Source organism: Columba livia, chromosome 16, assembly GCF_036013475.1.
Source record: "Columba livia isolate bColLiv1 breed racing homer chromosome 16, bColLiv1.pat.W.v2, whole genome shotgun sequence".
Classification (NCBI taxonomy): Eukaryota; Metazoa; Chordata; class Aves; order Columbiformes; family Columbidae; genus Columba; species Columba livia.
This window is the reverse complement of record NC_088617.1, coordinates 13,823,226-13,849,209: the sequence shown is the minus strand read 5'-3', so window position 1 is coordinate 13,849,209 and position 25,984 is coordinate 13,823,226. Positions and strand designations below refer to the sequence as shown.

The window sequence follows — 25,984 nt, the reverse complement described above, 5'->3', positions numbered from 1 at the left end:
AGGAGGAGACGCGGCGAGTAAAAAGGTCGTAGAGGTGCCTGTCTCTGAAGTCAGAAAAATGGAAAAGTCAGGAACGATTTAACCTGGAGATTCCAGCTTGGCAGATCAGGCAGTTCTCAGCGTGCTGAAGTCTTGGGTGCAGCCCCTTTGTCCTTCCAGTACAATATTGCTCACTCAGAAAGACACAAGCATTCTCCAAGGCAGAGGCCACACAGGACCTGGATTGCTGGGTCACCCGCTCCCCCATGCTTTTGGGTTAAAAAACTCAGTCCCTTATTGTCTCCATTCATGGTCATGAGGGGATTTGGACCCTTACCCTATCTTCACATATCTGGATAACAGGTGGATGTGGAACTTTTCCCCCATGAGTTCACCCTCCCCCTTTGTGTTCGGATGCTTGCTGGACTGAGGCTTTGACTAGCAAGCTGGAATTTTATCCCCATTCCTGTTCAGCTCAGTTAGTTGACTTGTCAAAATGCAGCCTTGCCAACCACAACAGCCTTAACCTAGACCCGGCGTGCTCTAGAAAACCTCGTGCTTCACAGAGCCGGAGTTAAACAGAAAGCAAAGCAGCCCCAACACAGTGTCTGTTCTTGCACAGCTCCAGGAAAGTGTTGGTCGTTCTCCATGTCTGGGCTAGAATCTTCACAAAGGGGCTGGGAGGGCACCCTGGGCTGCCTGATCCTGCTCTGAAACGCCAGCGCAGGATCTCATCGGGAGCAGTTCAGGTGTCCTCATGTCTCAGAATGGCCACCTGGGGAAAAAGGTTTTTCCCTGTGCTTGCCTGTTTGGGGACAGGGCTTCAGGGTGATTGTCACTAGTTCTCCCCTTTCCCCCTTCTGTTCCCTGCAGGACAGGAATCCCGTCACCCCGGCACGAGGAGCACCGCTGGCAGCAGCGCGGGCAGGACGGCAGTGTGACGGACAAGCTGACGGGATAGCTGGCTGCTGCCAGAACTGCCGATCTGCTCTCCCGCTCTGTCCCCAGGTACACATTCCTGGCATTCCTCAGATCCTGAGGGGAGCTGTTTCCCAGCTAAGCTCACAGAAAATCCTACTAAACACAACAAAAGGACAATCTTCTGCTGGTCCAGCTCCTTCAAGCAGCTCATTGGCTCAGCAATCACCAGATGAATGCTGGTGCCACCACAGCCAGGGGCAGGACCTCTCAGCAATTATTAATTCTATTACTTGCATTTTCAAACTGGATCCTTGCTTCATCCACCAGCCCCATCCAACCAGACGTACAGGAGCAGACGGAGGCCTCTCCCACTGTCCTGGCATCCAGATCATCGCTGCAGCCATTTGTCTGGACGCAGCACACAGGGCTGCACGGCACAGCCCCAGTCACCAGGAGCTGTCAGCAGGTTCCCCACCACCACTGGTCCTCAAGAGAGGACTTGGTGGGTAGAAAACAGAGAGTCTTCTCTCCAGCCGGCTTTCACTTGCTTTCTGCTCCCTGCTTCTCTGCCTTTAGCACACAGCAGTCCCGCATCTCGTCTTGGTCACGCTTAAAAAATGGTGGAGTTCCTGTTCCCCGGCATGTTTCAGTACATCCAGGAGAGTAAGTTTCCGTGCCCTTGTTAATGTCCTGGGCTGAAGGGATACCAGCAGTTAGGTAGGAACTTTGCTGCCCTGTCGCTGGGACTTCGTGTTGCTGGTTAAAGTGCTCTCTGAGGAGCGGTTCCACACGGGACATTCGTCATGACTGAGGTGAGACCCACGCAGCCATGGGGCTGCCCACCGAGCTGAGCTGAGCGGTGGAACACGAGGACAGCAAGGCTGGGGGACAAGAAGGGCAGCACATTGCCAGTGCTCTGACGGAGGAAATGCCCTTAGAGTTCAAACTGAAACCCAGACCTGATGTTAAGAATGGTATTTAACAATGCTTTGAGTCTAACACACGGAGGACAGATAAGCAAATAGAAAGGATCAGAGGTAGCTTTAACCTTCCTTGCTAGAATTGGCCACAGACACATGAATGAAATGAAGTGTAGCGTATTCCTGACAGAGATCTCCAGTTCCCTGCATGTTCAACATCCAGCTCCAAGTCAGACCCACTCATTCACTAAACGCGTTGTCAGACGCAGTTAACCCATTTCAGCAGATAGCTGCGGTGTCAGAACATCTTGAAGAGGCCGACTGCAGGCCCAGGGATCCAGGACGCCTCTGGAAGTCCAAGCAGGTGATTCCATTGGCCCCCTGAGGCCCGACATTTAAGAACATATGAAAGATTTCTAAGGACTACTGTGGAGTTTCAGGGCTATTAAAGCAGCTGCTACTGCCCTCCTGAGAAGCTGACATCCCAGTAAATATGCTGAGAAAGAGGGGAGTAGAATATTATAGCTCCCCGAGCCCTTTGAGCCAGCACTGCTGCTGACAGAGCAGCCTCGCTCTCTTCCCAGCTGCTCTTGCTCACATCTGCACCAGCACTAACATTTGTGAGGTGATGTGGATGTGATCCAGATTAAGACCAGCCTGGCAAAACAAGGCAGCTCATTCCAACCCGTGGGGCTGCTGCTCAGGTTTACTCTGTGGCCTCATGAAAGCCGGTGCCGGCAGCAGGAGCGGGGCGGGTGGACGGCCCTGTGCTGGCTGCAGGGACACCAGGGGCTGTGCCGTGTCCGGTGCCTCCGCCGACACCCGTGCTGGCCCCGGGCAGGCTCGCACACACACAGACAGCCACAACGGCCACGTCTACCTCAGCCGGGGGAAATTCGCTGCCCCTGTGCTGCTCTCATTAGAGACAGGTTCCCCTTCCCCTCTACTCTGCCGTGGGAAGACTACACCTGGAATATTGTGTCCAGTTGTGGCCCCTCAGTTCCAGCAGGACAGGGAACTGCTGGAGAGAGTCCAGCGCAGCCACCAAGATGCTGAAGGGAGTGGAGCATCTCCCGTGTGAGGAAAGGCTGAGGGAGCTGGGGCTCTGGAGCTGGACAAGAGGAGACTGAGGGGGGACTCATTCATGGGGATCAATATGGAAAGGGGGAGTGTCAGGAGGATGGAGCCAGGCTCTTCTGGTGACAGGCAGTGACAGGACAAGGGGTAATGGGTACAAACTGGAATACAAGAGGTTCCATTTAAATTTGAGAAGAAACTTGTTCCTGGTGAGGGTGGCAGAGCCTGGCCCAGGCTGCCCAGGGGGGTTGTGGAGTCTCCTTCTGTGCAGACATTCCAACCCGCCTGGACACCTTCCTGTGTAACCTCATCTGGGTGTTCCTGCTCCATGGGGGGATTGCACTGCATGAGCTTTCCAGGGCCCTTCCAGCCCCTGACATGCTGGGATTTCTCTCAGCTGCCGAGCAGCGGTGCCAGCGCAGCCCCATGACCCGGGGTCGGCCCTTGAGCAGAGAGCCCCGCAGTGCCGGGCAGGCACAGCTCTGCCGCCTCCTCCCCTTCCCAGCCAGACCCCAACCCAGGCCTGGGGCTCCCTCCTTTCGACACCTCCTGCCTCACCACCCCACTTTTCCCAGCCTGTCAGCCGCTCCCCAGCCGTGCAGCGTGGGCAGCACAAGCGGAACATCCCCCCCATCATGGCCACGCGCGGGGGATGACGGTTGTTGCTGACATTGTTGGCAGTGTTGGAGGTTGTATGGGGGCTGTCTCGGGGGGAGTCCGGGCAGCGTGTGTCGGGGGGGGGTGTCAGAAGATAGTTTAATGTAGAATACCAGCTTTGGGAGCAGGAGGTGAGGGTTTAATTCCCTCTTTTGTGATGATGAGAGTGTGGGGGAACTCTAAGAAGGGGTATAACCTTCATCCTTCGGCTTACAAGACCGATGTTTTTGTAAACTATTACAGTGTTTTAGTAATTGCGTATTTTGTTTTCTAGGACTCCGACAAGAGGAAGAGCATGAGGAGGATGGTGAAGCGGGCGAAAGAGGCTCGCTGGCCGGTGGCAATGAGGGTGCTGTTCCGACCGACCCACGCCCACGCCAGGACACGGCGTTTGGCGGCCGGGACTCAACACCCGCGCCCCGGCCCCGCCCGCTCCCAACCCGCGCACGCGCGGTGGCGGCCGGAAGGGGCGGGGCCGAACCCGCCGCGCCGCCGGAAGCCGTGCGGAGGAGCCATGGCGGCGCTGGCGCGGGCCGCGGTGAGTGTCCGCCCGGAGCGAGCGGCGGTGCGGCCGGGGCTGCCCCGTGCGGCCGGGCCTGCCCCGCGGGCTGTGTCCGGCGCGGCCTCTCAGCAGAGAACGTGCGTGAGGCACAGCCCGGCCCGCGGGGCTGCGGGGGGAGCGGCGCCCGACGCCTCCTCATGCCCCCCTGCCCATGGCCCCCTCGCCATGGCCCCCAGCGCCTCCCCAAGGCCCCGCGGCCCCTGCCCGGCCGTGCCTCCGCTGGGCGAGCGACGTTTCCTTCATAGCTTGTCTTTACATAAGATCTAGGCCAGGCTTTAGCATTCCTGCTTGGGGCCCCGTGGGGTGGGGGTTGCTGTTGTGGGAGATTCCCTTCTCACTTCAGAGGTGCTTGATTGAAAGGATAATGTGAAGATTCCGCTTTCTCTGTTACGGGGAAGAGATCGGGTTCTTATGAATGAGAGTGGATTACTAGTCACACAGCTGCCTTCTCATGCATTAGTGGTGTTTTGTTTTGAATGAGCTTTCGAAGTCTTTGCAGCAGAATGCCGCTTTTAACATATATTTTAGAGAAGGGAACTCTCTGCCTGGGTCTGATATTCAGTCACAACACAAATACAGGGATGGCCGGTGCTCCAAGCTGGAGGCAGATTCTCATCAGGAAGATGAACAGCCTTTAGTTTGAGGGCAACACCAACTTAGGAGAAATAAATTGTTGTCTCTGAGGGTGGTGAGAGCCTGGCCCAGGTACCCAGAGAGGTGGTGGATGAACCATCCCTGGAGACATCCCAGGCCAGGCTGGACGGGGCTCTGAGCAACCTGAGCTGGTGAAGATGTCCCTGCCCATGGCAGGGGGGCACTGGGGAGCTGGGAAGGTCCCTTCAACACAAACTGTTCTGTGGTTCTGTGAAGTTAATCCACTATATTCCTGGAACTGGTGTCTCAGGTGTGGTTTTTACAGGCGTGGCCAGCCCTGCCCTTTTGGCTCTCAAGCTGAAAGCAACCGGGAGCAAGCCTGCCCTTCAGCAACTGAAATGAGCTGGAGTTCCTGCTGCCTCTTCCCATTCCTGCTCATTCTTGCTCATGTCTTTGCACTGCTGGCCTACCATCGCCTCCTCCTGCAGTTTTTTGGGCCCCTGAGCTGCAAATGCTGGAGCAGCAGGACTGTGGTAACAGAAGAATAGTATTCTGCAGTTTTAGTATGTTAAGCAATCATAGCAAAAAGGGAGGGGGAGGCCAGGCAGGAGGGGAGCAGGGAGGGTGGTAGAGAGTCACCAGATGGGTCCAGCTCTGTGGAGCTGTGCTGCCAGGGGGTGGTTTGCAATGAAAGCCTTGCAGAAGGTAAAGGACTTGTCTCCTGGGCTTACCTGTCCATGGACAACTCATCTCCTGGCTGTTTCTGGCATTTATATGCAAAGTAAGCTGATTCAACTTTTCAGCCTAGTCACAAAAAATTCTCTTTGGAGGGGAGGAGGTGTAGTTGTTGGCTGTTTTTGTGATCTGAAGTGCCTTACTTTGTGATCAGAGAAGCACCTGAGCTGTAGAGAGTGGTGGGAATATGCAGTTTGGTAATGGGACATCTGAGAGCAGCAGCGTGCTTCAGCTCGAGCTTTGCTGATTCTTGGCATTTCCAAGCATCTGCTTTGGTGTTAGAATTTAACAGTTGCCTAATCATGTGAAAATAAGTCTTCAGACTTCCAGCGTCTCTTCTTCGTACTGGAAATAAGGACGGATTTTCTTTTCTTCTGTCTTCAAGCCTTCTCAGGATCTCACAGCGTATGGTACAGTCCTGATTATTGTCCAGACGTTTCGGCCCTAGCGGTTAATAGTGCTGTTAATAAAACTGTTCTTTACCTCAGAAGAGATCTTGCTCATTAGTTTGTCTGCTATGTGAGTCTTTTCTAATGGTTTCCAGGAGGATTTAGAAGACCAAAGCGATATTCCTTCACCTTGACAAAGCAGCTGTCGGCAGGAGGTGCTTGCGCTGTCTGCAGACTATTCCCGAGTAATCCTGTGCTCTTTGTGCTTGGTACATTTTCTCGCAGCCAAATGGAGATGTAAAAGTAGCACTTGTGATTTGAAAGGAGAGTTGTGTTCTGCGAGCGGTGGTGCTGATTTGGGGAAGATTCCTTGGCTCATTGCGTTCCCTTTCGGCTTCTCTGCTGCTTTCTGCTTTTGCTGTTTTCTTTATTAGTTGATTATTTATCACATCTCACCTTTGAAATGTGGGTATGCTCGCTGTTTGTTTTTGTATGTCTCTGTCCGGTTGTGTTGCAGCAGTGCTTTTCCACAGCTATAAACCCCAGTATATTCCAGCTCTAAGACACATTGCAGCCTAGGCGTGCTTTCCTTTTAGCCTCAAAGATAAAGCCTCAGAAGAATTCTGTCACGTGCTTTGGAATCTTGTCGTAATTAGTTATAAAAAAACAATGATTTTTCTCTCTCACGTCACTATTGTTAAACTGTTTATCTCAGAGCACTGGAAGTACTTTGTGGTACTCAGCTGGAATGTCTTTTTGGATAGAAATCTATCATTTTCATAATTGTACTTGCGGACGGTGATGTTAAGGAGAAAGAGCTGAAACTATGTAGCCTTGCTGCAGTAGCGAAGACTGATCCCATTTGTTGTGGCAGTGCGTCTGTCCCCTCGCAGTTTTTAAAAACCCGGATGGATTCGCTAATGGATTAGAAGTGCAGCTGTGTGAGGAGCCGAGGGGGCACAGCAGGGACCACAGGGGCAGGAGCTCCAGCCGGTTTGGCTCTGCTCCCCCAGCCCTGGGCAGACGTGCGGGTCTCCCGCTCTCCTGTCACTGGGCTGCCCACCCCATCGGGGGTTTATACAAACCATTAACTTTCCCCTGGAGCCTTCTCAAATCTAAATGTCTCCTTATATATTGGATGCTTCAATCTCTTAATCATCCTTGTAGCCAATTGAAACTGAAGCCATTTTTATTATTCTGATGATATGTACATTATTTCCAGTATTAATGTAGAACATGTATGGAGGTGGCAAATATTGTACTAACTTGAATATTGCAGCAAATGAAAGGTGCAAAGGAAGTGCAGGCAAAGAGAACTCTGCCTTTTTTCCGTGTTACCTGGCATCTTCATTACAGAAAATAATTATTTTCACTTAAATTTATTGGGACAACACACGTTTTTGAAATACTGAAATTCTGAGCTGTGCCTGAGTACAGTTAAGAGAAAGATGTGTAAAAGCTGAGAGTTGGATGTGGGCTTTTTAGATCTCGCTCGCTCAATCGCGGAATGCTTCTTAAGCATTTGAATTTATTGTATAGATATAAACATTGCGGTGTAGTTTTACGATGTAGACAGCTGGCCATTTCCCTGGACCAGTCTGTTTCTGCCATCACAGCTGCGTTGCATGCTTGTACTGGAAGGCAAGACTTTTTTAAAATCAAAATTTATACTTCTGTCAAGCGCAAGTTGGGAGTTTAATCTGAGGATTGTTGTATAAATGAATAAAACTCGTGGCAGCAGGAGGACAGTTAAACCGTTTCTGAGCATTAGGGTCCTTTTCTTCATTGCTGCTCTCTCTGTTCCAGAGCTGCCAGACTGGAGTCGCTCACTGGATCGCAGCCTGCGGTGGATTGTTACACACAACCGCAGTCCCAGGCCAGCGCAGACGGACGCTCTGTGCTGTTTCCCAGGTAGATATCACTATATTAAAGTGTGTAAAAAGTGGGATAAGTTTAAATTGGGATGAAAAAGTCATATTTATTAAATAGAGGTTTCCAAAAGTGATATCTGCACTGTCTGTGCGTTCCTGAAATATCAAGGCAACTGGAAAGCCTTCTGCTGCTAAAAGAGTGAGCTCAGTTGTCTTCATTCCAGCTGGGTAGCCTTTTAATGGATCCAAATGATCCCGTTGCGAGTAGATGAAATGCAGAAGTCCAAATGGAGGTGTCATTTTTTCCAAAGCTAATAATGATTGCATGTAATTTCCAGCACTTTATTTCATAGAAAGTCTCCACTGTACAATAACCTTGGACTTTCCAGTACTCTGGGTATGTTGCCTAGCAGGGCAGAACATGAAGTCGTGTCATTTCAGTGGCAAATGCAGCTTTGCAGTTGTGCTTTCAGTTCTGCAACAGCATGCACAGTGTCAGATTGTGTCTATCCATAGTAAATTAACTAGAATAGCGTGTAATAGCACTTGATGATAAAGAGGTGAAAAATGTGTAGAAAATGGCAATAGATGCAGGCTGTCTGGACAGAATTAGAGTATATCTCTTGGTGTTTCCTTGTTGCATAAAATGGGAGGACATGAAGGCTCTTCTTTGTCTTCCTGTATCTTAAAACTTGTATCAAGAGCCATGACTTACAGAATTGGAAACTTACCTGTAGATTCTTTGGCTTGAATGTCTTTTCTCAGATAAGACCTTCCAGTCCTGGGAAAATTGTCTGTACTTTTGTTGCACAACCATACTGTTAAAACATCATCCATATGGAGTAGGTTACCATGTAGGGACCTGGACAAGCTCGAGAAGTAGGCCCATGTGAGCATCATGAGGTTCAACAAGGCCAAGTGCAAGGTCCTGCAACCACCAGTATCAGTCCAGGCTGGGGATGCAGGGATGGAGAGCAGCCCTGAGGAGAAGGACTTGGGCACACTGGGGGATGAAATGCTGGACATGACCCGTCATTGTGCATTTGCAGCCCAGAAAGCCAGTCATATCCTGAGCAGCATCCCCATCCCCGTGGGCAGCAGGTTTGGGGGGATCCTGCCCCTCTGCCCCACTCTGGTGAGACCCCCCTGCAGTGCTGGTCCAGCTCTGGGTCCTCAGCACAGGACACACATGGAGCTGCTGCAGAGGGGCCAGAGGAGCCACAGGAATGATGCGAGGCTGGAACAGCTCTGCTGGGGGACAGGCTGGGAGAGCTGGGGTGTGCAGCTGGAGAAGAGAAGCAATGGGGAGACCTTATTGAGGCCTTTTGGTACTTAAAAGGAGCCTGTAAGAAAGATGGGGTCAGGCTTTTGAGCAGGGCCTGTTGTGATAGGACAATGGGGTGATGGTTTTAAACTAAAGGAGGGAGATTCAGGCCGGACATGAGGAAGAAATTGTTGCCCCTGAGGGTGGTGAGAGCCTGGCCCAGGTACCCAGAGAGGTGGTGGCTGAACCATCCCTGGAGACATCCCAGGCCAGGCTGGACGGGGCTCTGAGCAACCTGAGCTGGTGCAGATGTCCCTGCTCATGGCAGGGGGGGCACTGGGGAGCTGGGAAGGTCCTACCAACCCAAACTGTTCTGTGATTGTATAATGTTTGGAGTAGAGAGGGATATGAGCAGTTGTGAAGTTGATTGATAGAGCTGATCTTACTCCGAGCCACCAGTAGATTCACTAAATACTGGGGGTGACTGCTCTTAAAAAAGCAGTATATTTACTATGTCTGAATTTATGAATAAACAAGGCACTGGTGATCTGGGTGTGCTGGGAGGCTATGGGAGGTGCTCTAGTCAGTGTGCAGCTTCTTCCCTGGAGATCCCACTCACTCCTACTCAATATTTTTCTCTATTGTGTGATAGCTCCGGATCCGGATCATGTGCTGTGAAACTATTGCAGTTACAGTAGTGGTTTTTACCTTGTTATCTGTTTTGCTCGAGTCCTGGCGCAAAGGCAATTGAATGGACTATAAAGTCATAGATAAAAGTAGCATAAACTGTTTCTCTGCAAGGACAGGAAAAAGAGAAGTACTGGCTGAGAAAATGAAAGCGGATAGCCCATGGTTTTTGAGAGTGAAGTGTTCTGCTAGTCTATTCCATCAGTATACGTGCAGAGCACTAGAAAATGTGTGGAGTGCAGCATGAAGCATGGACAACCACTTCGTGTTATGATAATAACTTTGTGCTGTTTGTGATATGAAGTTTTTCAAGATTAGACAGAACCGTAATTGATGTGGAAGCAAACTAAGGGTAGTTGGTGTGAAGTTAAGTGTTTACTTGTTAATGTTTCTTTCATTTTTTACTTTTCTTTTGTAATTTTTACTAGAGACGCCAGGCTGACCGGTTCCAACTGTCGAAATCCTGTGGTGGATTGATTCAAGCCAACGGAGCCATTACACAGCCAAACAGATCATTTTACAACACAAATAAGGTTAGAAGAGTTTGGTGTTTTTATTGTCGGGGGGCACATTGTGCTAGGGATTATACAGATACAGGTAACAAAGCTCATTTCAAAACACGTAAGACATGATTGATCCTTTATATAAAATGTTTGAATATAGCATGAACAATGGGTACGATAATTTGAGAAATGCGTCCTGTTTCTTTCCAGAAAATGAAGCACTGGCATGGGAAATGCAGTTGCTGTCTGGTTATCTGGGGCGTAGGTTCCAAGGAGAAGCCTGAGGGCTTCTTTCCAGTGAGGAAAGAAACTAAATTAAGGAGAATAATTATTGAGGTGGGGGGCAGATGTTCCTTTATTACCATTAAAAAGGGCAACACAGAAGTTGTCCATATGTGTTAGAAGCGACAGGTACCTTGCGAATAGTGTGTAACAACAGCTTTGCTATTTGCTAAACACTGAAAATTGTCATGCAGTCTACTAATAATGACAAATTTTTGTGTAATTATTTACTGTTCATCTGTACTATTTTGTTAATTTGTGGTCTCTGTTACCTTTATCGTCTTTTGTCTTGCGATGGAAGTTTTCTGGAGCACGAATCATCTCCGTAAGATTAGTTTAGCCCTTAATCCAAGGGCGTCAGCATCTCTCAACTTAAACATTTCCTGATCCTGCTCTTGTTAACTCAGTGTGAAGAAAGTGCAAAATGGAATGTGTGTATGAGAAATGAGAGGACAGAAGGAAGAAGACAGTTAGGGATTCATGGGTGAAACTTGCAATCCCAGTTTGCTGGGAATAGGTGAATAATAGACGTATTTTGAATCAGGTATTTTGACGTGGATAGACAAAACAAAGGAAAACAAGGAGATGTATGGAAGGAAAAAAAAGCCCAGCTGCTGTTTGTATCTGCTTCTTAACCAAAGGTTTTCCTTTTTTTAGTCCATTTTTTGGTGTTTTTCAGCTGGTGAGGTAAACCAAACATTTTGCAGGCAAGGAGACTGAAGCGTACAAAGTGGCTTGTACAGTTTACCATGGCCAGAGCCAAGAACAGTACCCAGGCTCTCAAAGGTGGCGTGTACCCCTAGTTCCTACGCCTGCCTGCGCCCCCCTCTTGTACCTGCGCAAGGATCACCGGGAGAGCAACGGGTGACAAGCCAGGGCGTGGCAGGAAGATCCGCAAGGCAGGGGTCAGACTTGCTTTTCTGCATTAGAAGGGGCCTGGCGGGGGGCTGCAAAGCTTGAAGGATGAATTTGTAAACTTCCTTCTTAAAATAACCATGGTGTAAGTAGCCAGGCAGGATTTATGACCAGAGAGGAAGCAGTTTACAGCAGCGTAGGTAAGGTTTGGGGTAGGTTTTTGGACTGCAACCTCGTTATTTCAAGTAGGAAAATACTTACTTGTCTTTGAAATACGAACTTGACTATGCACTCCTGGTAGGAAAATGGTTTAGAATTAATGGTGAGCTCCAGTTGTTTCATTTTTGTATATGGTGTCAAAATTAAGAGGGTTGATCAGCTTGAGCGCTACATTTCAGGTATTGAGCAGGAAAGTCAGCCTGAGGTGGGTTTAGGTCTCTTTCAGTGTCCCGATGAGCTTGTTTTGAGTGAGTTATAATGTAATTTTCTATACACTTGTAGGACTGTTTAGTTGATTTGGCTGCAGTCCTGGCGCTGGCGGGATGAACCGCATACCTGTGTCCATAGGCTGAACCACACACTCGCTGCTTCAATGCCCCCTCCATCTCCTGAGCCAGTCCAGGCAGACTTGCAGAAGAATGAAGAATCACGGCATTTCTTACCAAAAGTCTGGTTTACACGCAGTCATTTTTGGTGATGAGCTAACAACAGTTGAATCAACGTAATTTTGGTTTACAACTTCTGCGTAATGAAAAATCTGTACTGAGAGAGACTTCATAATGCGTTTGTAGATAACAGACATTTAGTAAAATTAAGCTGCCTAGATTTGCTGAGGTTTAGGATGATTTTAATTCCTATGGAGGAGCTGAGTGGTTATTGGGGCATGAGTTCTGCATTGAGCAAATCCTGTCACTGCCTGGCTGAGCGGGGCTGTGGAGTTACCGTGAGGTGTCATTGTTAGTGCAGGGTATTGCATGGGATAATCTTGAAGAGAAAGTACTAAAAATTGGTTTAAATATTCAAATACATGTTGGTAGACTCACTGGGTCCATTGCTTGTGGCAGAGGGAGGAAAGGTGCCTGTGCAGATGCTCCTGTTCTGGATGAGAACAGGGGACTTGGCAAACAGTGTCAATGGCCAGTGTTCCAATCTGAGGATTAAAGAAGGTCCTGGACAGCGTCACAACGTCTCATGAGGTGACTGGTAGATACTGAAATGGCACTGGGCATGTTTGTTCCTGTTTACCTGGGCACGATGGGATTCCAGACAGCAGCAGCTGTCTCTGGATCGTACCCAAGTGCAAAGGATTTTCACTCACATGCATGGGTATACATAGGGATTGATTATGTCTCAAAGCTACAGGTTTTATCATGTTTACAATTAGTTTCTAATTAATGATAGCAACTTGTGCAGGATATGTATCTGTATTTTAATGTGTATTTATTTATCATTCATGCCATTTCAAAAATGACTGTATTATGCTAGGAAAGCAGCAGAGAAAACAGCCAGAATGATCAGAAATGTGAAAAGGTTTCAGTATGAGAAGAAGCTATTTTACAACCCTTCTAAACTAAGAAGAGATAACTGATGGGCATATATATGATACTGGCCTAGAAAAGTCATAAGAATACTGAAAACAGGAAGAGGAAATGGTTGGTTGTGGCTTCTTACAGGACAACAGGGAACATCCAGTGAAGTGGCAAGGTTGGATTTAAAACGGGCACGTAACTGTGAAACTCACGCACCACGACTCTGCGTTATGGAGGTTAAATAGTTTCAAACACGGGGCTGCTGAAGGTGCATCCAGTTGTAGGTGCCAAAAGTGAGTGTGTGGACCCCTGTGGTGGTGCGGGCCGGGCTGTGAGCAGCCGGGCAGGTCACCCCAGGCTGTGCCCCCATTGCTCCTGGGCATGGCTGGAGATGGTGTCCTGGGATGAGTGTTTGTTCTGGCTATGTGCAGCACTCCTTACATCGTGAAATTGCTGCTCTACTAAGAAAATTATTTTTTTAGTATTCACATGTCTTAGGAGGAAGTGTTTAGGGTAAAATTCCAGCAGCTTAAAGCAATTTAACATTTCTTTGGTCAGGAAACTTTGTCAGATCAAATAATCATCTTGGTTGGAGGAGACCCTTAAGATCATTGAGTCCAACCCCTACCCCATGTCCTGAGAACCTCATTTCCATGTCTGTTCAGCCCCTCCAGGGCTGGTGACTCCAGCACTGCCCTGGGCAGCCTGTTCCAATGCCCCACAGCCCTTTGGGGAAGAAATTGTTCCCACATCCAACCTCACCCTCCCCTGGGCAACTTGAGGCCGTTTCCTCTGCTCCTGGCGCTTGTTCCTGGGGAGCAGAGCCCGACCCCCCTGGCTCCAAGCTCCTTTCAGGCAGTTCAGAGATCAGAAGGTCTCCCCTCAGCTCCTGTTCTCCAGCTGAACCCCCAGGTCCCTCAGCCGCTCCATCACACTTGTGCTCCAGCCCCTCACCAGCTCCGTTCCCTTCTCCCAACTTGCTCCAGCACCTCAAGGCCTTTCTTGGTGTGAGGGGCCCAGAACTACCTTCCTATAGGGAGGGCCCATCGTAACGCCTCTCAGCTGTGTTCCTCCAGTGGATGTAGGAAATTCACATGCATTAGATTTTGCTTAGATGGGTTAAAAGTACAGTAATTTGTTGATAACGAAATGTTATACACTGCGTACTTAATTCATTAGCAATGATTTGCTGGAGTAGGGGTGGTAAGTACTGTGGGCTGACTGCTGCTGCCAGAAAGGCAGAACGCCACAGGGGTTCAACCAGTCCCGTGGGGTTGAAGGTGTGTAGTTAATCTGGAAGAGAACGTTTCTCTTCATGTTTGCAGACACTGCAAATCATTAAGGGCTAAATTCTTTCCTGATCTAGAGTTTCTGCAGGTGCCATTTAGATTAACTGTGAGGGGAATAACAATCTGGGGGAGGTTTTCAGTAAGAACAATGGGTTCATGGAGCTTCATGAGTTTTAAGACAGAGCTGATTGCTTTCTATAATTACTCTAGAATATGACATGCCTGTGAGAGCAAGAGAGTGAACGTGAAATGTTAGCTTTATTTGCTCTGTTTCTGTGATTTGTTTGCTCGTTTTATCTGTGAAAGATTTAAGCCGAAGTAAAGACATACATTTAGAAAGAATATTGGAATCTAGACTGGTGGCTGTATTTCCCAAAGGAGGTTTCTGTACAGACTGTTTGTCTCAGCTTCCAATGGGATGCTTTCGGCAAAATGGTTATGCAGCATTTGATTCATAAACAGGATAATGTCACATAGGAAAAACAGTGTCATATTTTGCAGAGAGGACCTAAATACGTATTTGTTCTGTCGAACAACGAAATTAAATTGTCTGTTAAATGTGTAGCTTTTCTAACTAAAATGATTTGTCGGATTTAATTGCTCAGACTGAAGTGTGTGATATTTCAATCTTACAGCATCTTTCTGCAAAAGATTCCTTGCAGCCATCTGAAGAGAAAGTGGGTCCTTTCACAAGGTTGATAGAAGCACTGGGTTTCACGGGACCACTGAAGTACAGCAGATGGGTAAGGCATTCATTTAATAGTTCTTTTGCTTCTTTGATACTTTCAGAGTTCTAAAAAGCAGACAAAAGCCCCTCACTTTTTATCCGATGATAGGAGTCGTACTTGATGGAAAAGTTCTAATTATTACCCATGTAAATTCCTGGCTAGTGATGTGAGGAATAATAATCCATAGCTTGAACCTCCCTTGATCTGTGTGTTGCCATCGTTGACGTAAGTAGGAAAATCAGTTTGTAGAGTCTTAACCTTCTGGTGTCTTATTTTTCACTTACTTTGTGCACCGAGGATGCAATAACAGCCTGACTATCCAAGTGGAACACCCACATTGGCCATCGTCTTGTCTCTAACAATGACCGATTGCAGTTATCTTAAGATAATTTAATTACAGGAAAGCACAGTATGGAACTTGTCTTGCGTGCTCCTCCAGCTACGACAGTTGTCTGTTCCAGGACTTCCTGCATGACATCGGGCATTTTTTCTTTAATATCTAGTGATGGATTGTTTTCTATAACTGTGTCCAGTTGCACTTTAAGTTTATAGGATCCATCACATCCATAGCATTCAGTGTCAGGAGTTCTGTAGCTTCAGTACCCACTGGGGGAAGAAGTACTGTTGTTTTCAATTGGTGCCTTTTGATTTTGTACTTGAATAAATGGTGATTATTCTTTTCTTGGAGTGTATGTTCACATTCTCCCTTTCACTGATTTTATAGAGTCATATATTCCACAATAACTGTGTCTTTCTCTGAACCGAGGAGACTTGTTGCTGTCATTAAGGCTCTTTCATGTTTTGGTTCTCTGCACCTCTTTGTGTTCGATATTTCTGTGACAGGAGGGTCTCCCAAGCAGCGAGATACGATACAATTGCTGTTTGAGTTGCTGTTCAGTAATAGCTGACTAGGGCAAGGTGTGCTTTTGTGTTTTTTAAGTAGTTTTTTCGTAAAGCCGTTGTTAACATTGACTAAATGAGCAGTTCTGTCAGAGACACCTTCAGTTCCTTACGCAGAAGGAAAAAGAGATGGAATTCAGAATTTCTTTGCTCTGAACTAGGACGCGGTATTAAGGAGTGGGGGGGAAAAGGCAGCTTGAAGCACAGAATTAAAACCGGAATTAAAACCCACAAGGTGTTTCTGGATATCTGCAAGGCAGAGTGGGCCTCGAGACTGATCTGCAACTGCTGCTGATTGCATCTCAGTCCTCAGGAAGAAAATACCTAGAAAAGATAACTGACACTTAAGGGAGTTTGGTATTTTGGGTAATATCAGTTGCGTTTAATCAGGTGATGCTAAACCTCACGAGGGAGTAGTTTCTCTCCCATGTGCTTGTGTACATATTGTTGTAATAAAGCTTTTCATTAGCGCTAAGTGTTGACTCAGAGTTCTTAACTGCTCCTCTTTACTGCCTGCTTGTGGCTGGGGAGCTGGGTTGGGAGGGGTTATTTTGTGGGTAGGGCCCAAGAGAGCCGAGTTTTATCCTTGCCAGTGCTCTCTATGAGGTCTTAGCAAAGTTTCTTAATATTTCTTTGCTTTTTTTCCATTTTCTTCTCCCTTCCCCACACCTATTTTACACCCTAAAACTTCCATGTTTAAATGTCACCGGTTTCTCCCGTGTTACCTGCCTTATTTCAGGGCTGGGCTGCAGGGGCTGTTCTTTACATGTTTGTAGTGTCTGGTAAGGCCTGGCCTGGGGCAGTGTCTTTCACCAGGCAGATCTCTATTCCCAGGCCAGGCAGCATTTCCTTTAAAAAGGAAACCTTAGAACTCCAATAATTATTTTCCTGCGAGAAGTTTAGATGTATATTGATTTTTGACAGAAGCCTGAGATTATCAAATAAGAAAAAACCAATGTCTCCTGTGTTTCCACAGTGGATCAGTTGCAACTTCCTTACTTTCCTTTTGGTTAGAGGAGACACAAATCATTACTTTGGTGACTGCAGGTGCTGTTTGACAGGCAGAGTGCTCATGTCTGTAGTGTAGCGAGCGCTGAGATGATACCTGGTGTATGTCACTAAAATGAAAACTAGAACCAAGCCAAACAACCGAAAAACAGCAACAAAAACCACAACAGAACACACACACAAAAACCAAACCAACAAACAAAAAATCCCTGCAAACAAGAAATCTCCATGAACAAACAAAACCCAGCAACCAAGCCAAAACCAAACCCCCAAGCCCGGTGCTGCTTCCACGCTTAGTTGGGGAGTAGACTCTGGAGTTTTCATATGTCTTTAATTTTTCTCCCCTTGACATTAATGAGCAGGAGTGACTGACGGCTCTTTAAAATGTTTGTTGTCAGTTATTGTGCTCTTTGAAGCTTCAATACGGGTCTCTTTGTTACAGACGATGCAATCAACATGTGTCTGGTGCAATGACAGAACAAAACCACAAGTGCCAAAGCACCTGAATGTATCTCATGTCACTCATTGTTTGGGATTCCTTCCTCACTTGAGAAGCTTAGTTGGTCAATTTGCATTTTTTTAGGAAAAAAATATGTTTTTAGGACATGTCTCGTATGTCACTTCTTTAATATTTAAAACTTAAATTTTACAGACCACTTTGAGTGATATGCATCAAAGTTATTGGAGGAAACCAGGATCTGTGGATTGGGATCCTTGGAGTCCCTGGAAGGAAAGCCATTGCATTTCTTTTTCTGTAATGACAGGATTATATTAAGCTAGATTTGGAAGAGTATTGAAGAAGCCATGTATACTTGTGTAATTCCTGGGAGATATAATAGTTTAATGTGCTCCTGAAAATCTCAAGTGATTGTGACTCCCAAAAGGAGTCTTCTCAGAAAGTGGTAGTGTATGCATTTAACAAGCAGTGGTGTTCACTGGCTCTCATGAACAATGCTTTAAGTATTGTCTTTTCTTTTTCTTTAGAAAGTTAAAGTAGCAGCTTTGCGCATGTACACGTGCTGCGTGGAGAAAACTGACTACGAGGAATTTTTTAACAGTAAGTAATGGACTTGATGATATTTGAAGGGGGGTGGTCAGTAGGTCAGAGAGGTTCTCCTGCCCCTCTGCTCTGCCCTGGGGAGACCACACCTGGAATATTGTGTCCAGTTGTGGCCCCTCAGTTCCAGCAGGACAGGGAACTGCTGGAGAGAGTCCAGCGCAGCCACCAAGATGCTGAAGGGAGTGGAGCATCTCCCGTGTGAGGAAAGGCTGAGGGAGCTGGGGCTCTGGAGCTGGACAAGAGGAGACTGAGGGGTGACTCATTCATGGGGATCAATATGGAAAGGAGGAGTGTCAGGAGGATGGAGCCAGGCTCTTCTGGTGACAACCAGTGACAGGACAAGGGGCAATGGGTGCAAACTGGAACACAGTAGGTTCCACTTAATTTTGAGAAGAAACTTGTTCCCGGTGAGGGTGGCAGAGCCTGGCCCAGGCTGCCCAGGGGGGTTGTGGAGTCTCCTTCTGTGCAGACATTCCAACCCGCCTGGACACCTTCCTGTGTAACCTCATCTGGGTGTTCCTGCTCCATGGGGGGATTGCACTGGATGAGCTTTCCAGGGCCCTTCAACCCCTGACACTCTGGGATTCTGTGATATTTGGACTACTGCCCGGGTGAGAGTACTTCGAATGAAAATTCATTAGATATATTTATGCCAATAACTATGACAGCAAGAAGACTTGTCAGCGCCGAGCAGTGTGGTCGGCTGGGAGCTGCGGGTGCTGCCATGTTCCGTTCAGCTTTGAAGGGGCTCAGGAGCAGACCCAGGGTCTGGGGCTGTGACATTTTGCCCACTGCAGTGGAGAACAAGGTGGGACAGGTAAAACCCCAAATATCCTGGACTTGGGAGAATGTTGCCTTTTTATTAACAGGGCTGGGATAAAATAAGATTCCAGATCTCTCTCCCCTTTTTACTGTGGTGAGATGGTCTCTGTGTCCTACCCTGTCCCATGAGCAGTTGTGAGAAGGTCCAGGATAACTGGGATGCAGGTATGAGACCCATCCCTGTGCAGTGGTGCACAGCTGTGTTTATGATACGGGATCAGTCAGATCACAGGGTCCTACCTGGCTCTCTTCCTCATGGCTGGGGCAGGTTTGGTCAGAACTTAGAGACTTTCTACATTTTACTGACCGTGACAGCGTTAAAGCAGGACACATCTCTTGACTGGATAGAGACTGTGGCTAGAACAGAGACACAAATCCCTCCTCTAAGTACATGGGAATAATATTGGCTTGAATTGGGATGGCTTTTCCATGTTGCACACAAGTTTTTAGATATTAGCTTAAAAGTCTTTTCCTGCTTTTATTAGTATCAAATCTGGCTGTTGAATGGACAAGACGTGGTTTCGAGACACTTAAGCTCCAATAATATTTTATTCTGATGTGAATGATTTCCTGTGTCAGTGTGATTTAGCTGGTAGTAAACCCGTTGCCTGGATCTGGCCTGTCAGCTGAATTCCTGAGCTACCAAACGCTTTCTTACGGCTTCACGACGCACCGCACAGGTTGGGGCTGCCGCTGCCGCCTCTTGAGAGACCAGCTGAAGGGACATCTTTGTGTGTTCATCCAGCGCTGAGCTTAGCGAGGGTGGGTTGGTACGTGGTGTTTGCTGCTGCAAGATTTTCCAATGGTTTTCAGAAGGTTTTCCAAAACTGTGATGTGGTTTCAGCGGTTGCAGGAGTGCGAGGACGCTGTGAGCGGCAGGATTCATCGTTAGTGATCAAAAAATTAGAACCTCATTTTTCCTGCGCGCACACCTCTCCCCAGCTGCCTGCCTGCTCAGATAAGTTCTCTTCTGTTTGTCGTATTTGCCTCTCAAATAGAGGTTTTGTTGGTTTTAACTGGTGTTTCACTATCTCTGCTTAACAAGTTAGTTCTACAAAGATGGATAAACGTTACCCTAGATTAAAATGTAAAGGAATTTCAGGACATGTCTGTGAAAAAGATACCAGCACAGATTTTTAGGTTCAATACAGAGTAAAATTACATCAGTTTTATTCTTGCTATTGTCTTACTATTTGAAGCACTTTAAACATATCAGGAACAGCCCACAGCCTTGCCTTCAAGTGTCACTGTTTTCTCCCGAATGTCCTGTTGTTCCCTTTTCGCTCTGTAGTACAAGTTGCAGCCAGTCCACCTCCGAGCTTACACCAGGGAAACCTGGGTTTGCATGGACTCGAAACTTCCGTACGGAACAAGGTAGCTTGTTTTGCCAAGATTGCCGGAGTGCGGGATGTACCTGGCGGTGTTATAAGAACAGCTGTGGTATTGGGGTCTATGCTCGTGGTTCCAAAGAAATCATTGCTTTATAAAGAGATGTGAGAAGTGTCTGTTACTTCTGTCTGCTTACAGCTGCAACAGTTCAGGGGATTAGCTCTAAAATTTAACAGGTGTGTGATCCATGCTTAAAAAGTAGCTCCCCTAAAACAGATTGTGTGGGGTGGGCGGGAACCTTTTAATTGATTTTTGCCAATGAAGCAGCGTTGGGCTGTGACTCCATGGGCAGCTGTGTCCAAGCAGTGGCCAGAGGGACAGGCTCAATTCTGCATCTCCCGCCTGTCGCCTGGACGGTTACCATGTCCTCTGGCGAGCTGTTGAGGTCACTGAAAGAAAAGGGGCCAGTTTTTTACTGATTTACTGTTTTAGTGAACTAAAGTGGCACATGGAAGGGTCTGATGGGCAGCAGCTGTGGCGTAACGTAGGTGGTGAGCAGTACACTGTGAGAGGGGAACATGGCATGAAGCAAGACATCCAGCTTTTCAGTTCAATTCTTCATCAAAGGAGGTCAGGAGCTGTTTGTTTCTGTTCAGAATTGCTCCTTTTTCCACTGAAGATGGGCAGCCCTTAAGCCAGGACTGCAGCTCAGTCCCAGAGGAGCAGCTTGGGGCACGAGCAGGAACCAGCAGCCGCTGGCTCTTGGCCCTGTCCCATGGAGCTGCAGCGAGGACACGCGTGTGCGGGCTGCGCTGCTGCGGGTGCCGCATACCCACTGATCTGCTGTGCCCTGGAGGAACCCCAGGAGAGGTCCTGGTGCCGCATGGGACCCAGCCCAGGTCGGCCTGAGGCAGAGCTGGCTGTGTGTAGACCTGGGGTGTATTTATTCATGCTGTGCTTTACTTGCATGGGGGTGAGATATCCCGGTGAACTGCATCGCCTCAGCTCTGCTCTCTGGAGAGCTTATTAGCTTTTTCTCTGCCATTTGTAAGAGTTGTGAACCTACTGAGCTTGCCTCGGAAGCTGTTCACCCACACGTGTGTAAAACCCTTTGTGGTCTCATTAACCCCGTGTGATCAGAACCGGTTCTTACAGAGCCTCCTTCGGTGTTTCTGGAGGCGTTTTAGTGACGTGGTCACGTTGTGACTAACAACTGCGATGTGACCTCCTGGAACTTGGATTGGTATGTGCATTTTGTCAGGTAATTCTCTGACAGAGGTGACGTAGAGTGTAAAGACTGGATAGCGTGGTGCCGAGGACTGGGACAGCAATAGCATTTCATGTCTTACCGGCTGTCTTGCCATCCCGGTGTGTTGCTGCTGATACCCGGTGAAATTACCGGGACTTTGTGTTACGGAGCGTGAGCCCTGGGATCTGCCTTTCTCTGTGCTGTGCCGCAGAACAGCAGTTCCCAAAATACGAACTGTGCATATCCAAGTCATGAGCCTGCTGTAGAATATAAAGGAGGTGTTTTAATTGAGACTCTTTAGTCTTATACTGCAGTTAATTTTATTATACCTGCCATTCTGTTCTCTGTTTTGTGATCAGCTGTCGGGGATTGGCTCAAGGAGCATGGACATGAGTCCAACAAGCAACTGTACGAGCAGAGCCCATTTTAGTTGACATAAGTAGGCCTTAGTTAGCTTGTCTATTAGGCCGTGGGAAAGGGGGGAACGGAAAAGTACTAACTAAGGCAGGGTCAGGATATTTTTGAAGAGATAAGAGTCAGAAGAATGTGGGATGCGCATAGCTAGCTAAACCCAAGTAGGTGGAGTAAGTAAATGTGCTTAGCCTATTAGATAGAGACAAGTATGCATAATTATGGTATTTGGTATAAATGCACGCTATCTCGGGCAATAAAGTTGAAGTATGCTTTATCACTCATATTGAGTCGGCTGCATTTCTTCCTCCGTCCGCTCGGGTCTGGAACTCTGATGGGACATTTCTCTGCAATCAGCCATGGGCAAAACCTGGGGAACTCTGCTTCAGAGCCTACATCCCAAGTGTCTGTATTTTTCTGCTGATGTGGGAAGTGGAGCTGGTTTAGGTCTTCGGCCATTTCTCGTTTAAAGGTGAACAGACAGGTAGCAGAGGTGAGGGCCAGGTTGCAGTGCCGGGCTTTCCGTGCACAGCGCCTGCCGAGCCGGGGCAGTTCTGGCAAAGTGCAGGAGGGAGCCGCCTCTGAGGAGGGTGTTTCATGTGTAACCTTGCAAAAGAGCTTTTAGGATCAGGGAGGTGATCCTGAGAGCTGAGCTGAAGTTTGGGTGATGAACACGGAGTGTACGGTTAGCTTGAATTCATCATGAACTGTTAGTGCTGGTGTTACTCCACTGTCATGCAGCTGCAGCAGTGAAGAGCTGGTCTCACCAAAACAGCCTTTCAGGTGGCTCCTGGTGGGGCTACAAAGCAGCTAGAAAGGGCTGGAGTTTCCTGACAGGACTCAGGATTCTTCTATCTCCATTAGCCCATGAGGAAGCCCTTGCTGTGCCTTTCATGCTCAGGGAACACTGATGTGGTGCCCCTGTTTTTTACAGGCTGGGGGGATTATTAGCCCATTGCATCCTTCCTAAAATTGGGGTAGTGGTAAAGATGAGCTGTCATGAAAGCAAGTCCACGTTCAAGTTTTGCATCCCATACCTGATGAGTGCAAAATATGACTGGAGGAAGAGGTTATGTCCTCACAGTCCTGAGCATTCGTGTCTCTCATTGTGCACAAACATGCGAACGGGATGTGTTCTACGGGCAGGATAGATTTATTCCACAGCTGATAATGATCACAGTAATTTCATAGGTAGCTTTACCATCAGACATTTTTTCTGTATCTAACTGTATTCTGAAGGGAATAATTTTCTGTTTAATAATATGGTGATTTTTTTCTCCCCAGTTAGTTTCCCAGAATAAGATGTTCCAAACCTCCAAATCTTAGAATTGCATTGTTTTTAAAAAGCTGATATCTGAGGACAAGCCTATTGCTTTAAATGAGCCATCTCTCCTTTAAATTCACGATATAGACAGTCTTAACATAGAACTTAAAAAAATTATAAAAATAGAAGTGCAACACTTGGAAAGTTAGTGAAGAAATTCTTCCCTCCTGGGTACTGAATAGGCCTTTAAAAACTTTCCGTATTTCCAATAGTAGAGGTGTGAGCTTTGCTTTCCACTGCAGAGTGATTTCTGTCGTGGGAGACTGATGCGTGGTAACTTCTGCTTCAGAAACCTGCAACATCCGTTGAACCAAGTGTTTTACCCTACGTCTTGCCCGTGGAACCTTCATGTAATGACACGGTTTGATTAACGCAAGCGTTGCGTACTGTTGCCCTGGCTGGAGATGCTTGGGCATGTCAGAGTAGTCATTTCTAGGCACATGAACTATTTTAGTAGGAGTGAGAGAGCCAAAAGGGTGAGAAGGTGGGGGAAACTTGTGTTCCATCTCCAAACATAGACTGTTAGTGTCTTTATACTGCTTTAGAGGTGGCACAGGTGATATACAGGCAGTGATGCTGAAGCTCCCGGGCACTGGTGGAGGGAGGAATATTGGTGATTGCCTTGGTTCTTGTGGTGGTTGCCCGACCAAAGTTGGCATGTAAGAAGAAAGAGGCTGTGAAAAGTGTTGCTTCATGATCCAGGTGAATCTTCTTGGTAGCACTTGAGAGCCAAGAAGTGTAGGAGTTGGGAAGGAATAAATTCAGCACAGAAGAGATGAGGTTGACTTCCTTGGGACACACAGACTGGAGAGTCCATTCCTGAATAATCCCTGGCCTTCTTGCAGTGGGTTTGAACGGCCTGAAGGACAAGGCCAGGGTGATGGTGTCAGATCCTTCTCATAAGGTCCCCTCTTAAAAACTCCCCCAGGAAACAGATGGAGAGGTGACTTTCTAGGAGGAAGGTTTGAGAGGAACTGGAGGACTTGGTGTGCACATAACCCATAGGTCCCTGCTCTTGAAGCAAATCTCCAGCCTCACATCCTAATGGCACATGCAGGTCCATAGTGTGAACTTGGATACAGACAAACCATCTCTGGGAAGCCCAGGGGCTGTCAGGTGCATTAGGGCTGGAGGTGTGGAACGCCGAGGGTGCTGCAGGTTGTCCGGCTGGGGCAGAAATCGGAGCCCAGAGCAGCAGAGTTTTCTGTCCTGGCAGGAGGCACCAGAACCTTGAGGGCAGAGTGTAGGGCGAATGTAGAGTCTTACAAATGGACAGGAACAACCCCAGGTTCCAGTGTAAGCTGGGGAATGACATGTTGGAGAGCAGTGTATGGGAAAGGGACCTGGGAGTCCTGGGGACAGCAGGGTGACCATGAGCCAGCACTGGGCCCTTGTGGCCAGGAAGGCCAATGGTACCTGGGGTCGGTTAGAAGGGGGTGGTCAGTAGGTCAGAGAGGTTCTCCTGCCCCTCTGCTCTGCCCTGGGGAGACCACACCTGGAATATTGTGTCCAGTTGTGGCCCCTCAGTTCCAGCAGGACAGGGAACTGCTGGAGAGAGTCCAGCGCAGCCACCAAGATGCTGAAGGGAGTGGAGCATCTCCCGTGTGAGGAAAGGCTGAGGGAGCTGGGGCTCTGGAGCTGGACAAGAGGAGACTGAGGGGGGACTCATTCATGGGGATCAAGATGGAAAGGGGGAGTGTCAGGAGGATGGAGCCAGGCTCTTCTGGGTGACAACCAGTGATAGGACAAGGGGCAATGGGTGCAAACTGGAACACAGGAGGTTCCACTTAAAGATGAGAAGAAACTTCTTCTCGGTGAGGGTAACGGAGAACTGGCCCAGGCTGCCCAGGGAGGTTGTGGAGTCTCCTTCTCTGCAGACATTCCAACCCGCCTGGACACCTTCCTGTGTAACCTCATCTGGGTGTTCCTGCTCCATGGGGGGATTGCACTGGATGAGCTTTCCAGGTCCCTTCAACCCCTGACATTCTGGGGTTCTGTGTGTGTGAAGGGAGCAAAGCGTCTGTTGATGCTTCCCTGATATTCTCTGCTGCTTTGGGACTTCTGAGCTAGAAGCCACATGCTTCTCTAATTCTCTGCTTTTTAAATGTTTCAGAATCTACAGCGTCCTGTGACCGCATGTTCTAGAGCTTAAACACGGGTGTGACAGTAAATGCTCTTTGCTTCTGATATGTGTGTTCTGTTTAGGGCCAGAAATTGAGTTATTAAAATGTAGACTTTGGTGTAGTGCATTTCTGCTAGGCGCAACATGTGATGAAATCCGTATTAATATTTAGTTTTGTTTTTGTGTTTTTCCCCTTCCCATCAAGGGTGTCAAATGCCTGATACTTTGAATTCGTGGTTTCTAGTAGCCCAGCTTCACGTCTGGTAAGTGAAAAATAAAATACTTCAATAACTGTTTTCAGGAAATAGTGCTATGTGTCTCAATGTGAGAAAAAGTAGGCTCCATGCTTATTGATAATAGTGCTTATACTGATTTTACTAATTTCTGGATTTTAACAGTTTTCTACTAAGGAACAAAAAGCCCCTTAGAGAAGCCAACGTCTTCTACATCTCTGAATTCCTCAGTAGCGGAATGATGTTTCCCATGGGTTTTCTAAAAGCCTCGCTCAGCCTATGTGGAAAAATCTTACCTGGGTGTTTTAGGAAAAGTTGAAATTTATGTAGAAGTGGTTTAAATTGGGAGAATTTGTGGTGACTGAAGTCGCTGCTCGTCAGAAGCATTTAACAAATTATAGCATTGGCATTTATTCTTGCACCTCTAAAAGGTACGTGCGGGTCGGTGAATGCCAGCTTGGCTACATGTAAAAATATTTAACACCTTACGCATTAAGTTTTCCCTTTTTTTTTTCATTTGTGAAAATAGTAGCCAAAAAAATCAGGTTTTCATCTGGCATGACATACTTGTAAAGGTCAGGGGGATCACAAGGGAGTACAGGCGTTTTTGTGAAGTGCCAGATCTTTCAGGAAACCGAAGCCCATAGACGTACGCTCAGGTATCCAGAGCCTGAAAGGAAGTTT

General features: G+C 47.7%; 1 protein-coding gene across 6 annotated transcripts in view; it reads left to right on the top strand.

Moving 5' to 3' along the window:
- The first annotated feature begins 3,843 nt into the window (after positions 1 to 3,843).
- The window catches only part of LOC102091407 (ubiquinol-cytochrome-c reductase complex assembly factor 1), a 54,456-nt gene continuing 32,315 nt past the window's right edge, over positions 3,844 to 25,984 (top strand). For 2 of the 6 annotated variants that reach the window (XM_065032605.1, XM_065032604.1), the window contains exons 1-6: positions 3,844 to 4,092; positions 7,641 to 7,745; positions 10,085 to 10,189; positions 14,750 to 14,857; positions 17,735 to 17,807; positions 25,273 to 25,330. In XM_065032605.1, the coding sequence (XP_064888677.1) occupies positions 3,850 to 4,092; positions 7,641 to 7,745; positions 10,085 to 10,189; positions 14,750 to 14,857; positions 17,735 to 17,807; positions 25,273 to 25,330 (692 nt within the window). In that variant the 5' untranslated portion in view covers positions 3,844 to 3,849. Of the gene's footprint in view, positions 4,093 to 4,142; positions 5,244 to 7,640; positions 7,746 to 10,084; positions 10,190 to 14,749; positions 14,858 to 17,734; positions 17,808 to 19,476; positions 21,906 to 25,272; positions 25,331 to 25,984 lie in introns of those variants that run through there. The other 4 variants (XM_065032607.1, XM_065032606.1, XM_065032602.1 and 1 more) reach the window with 4 other exon arrangements.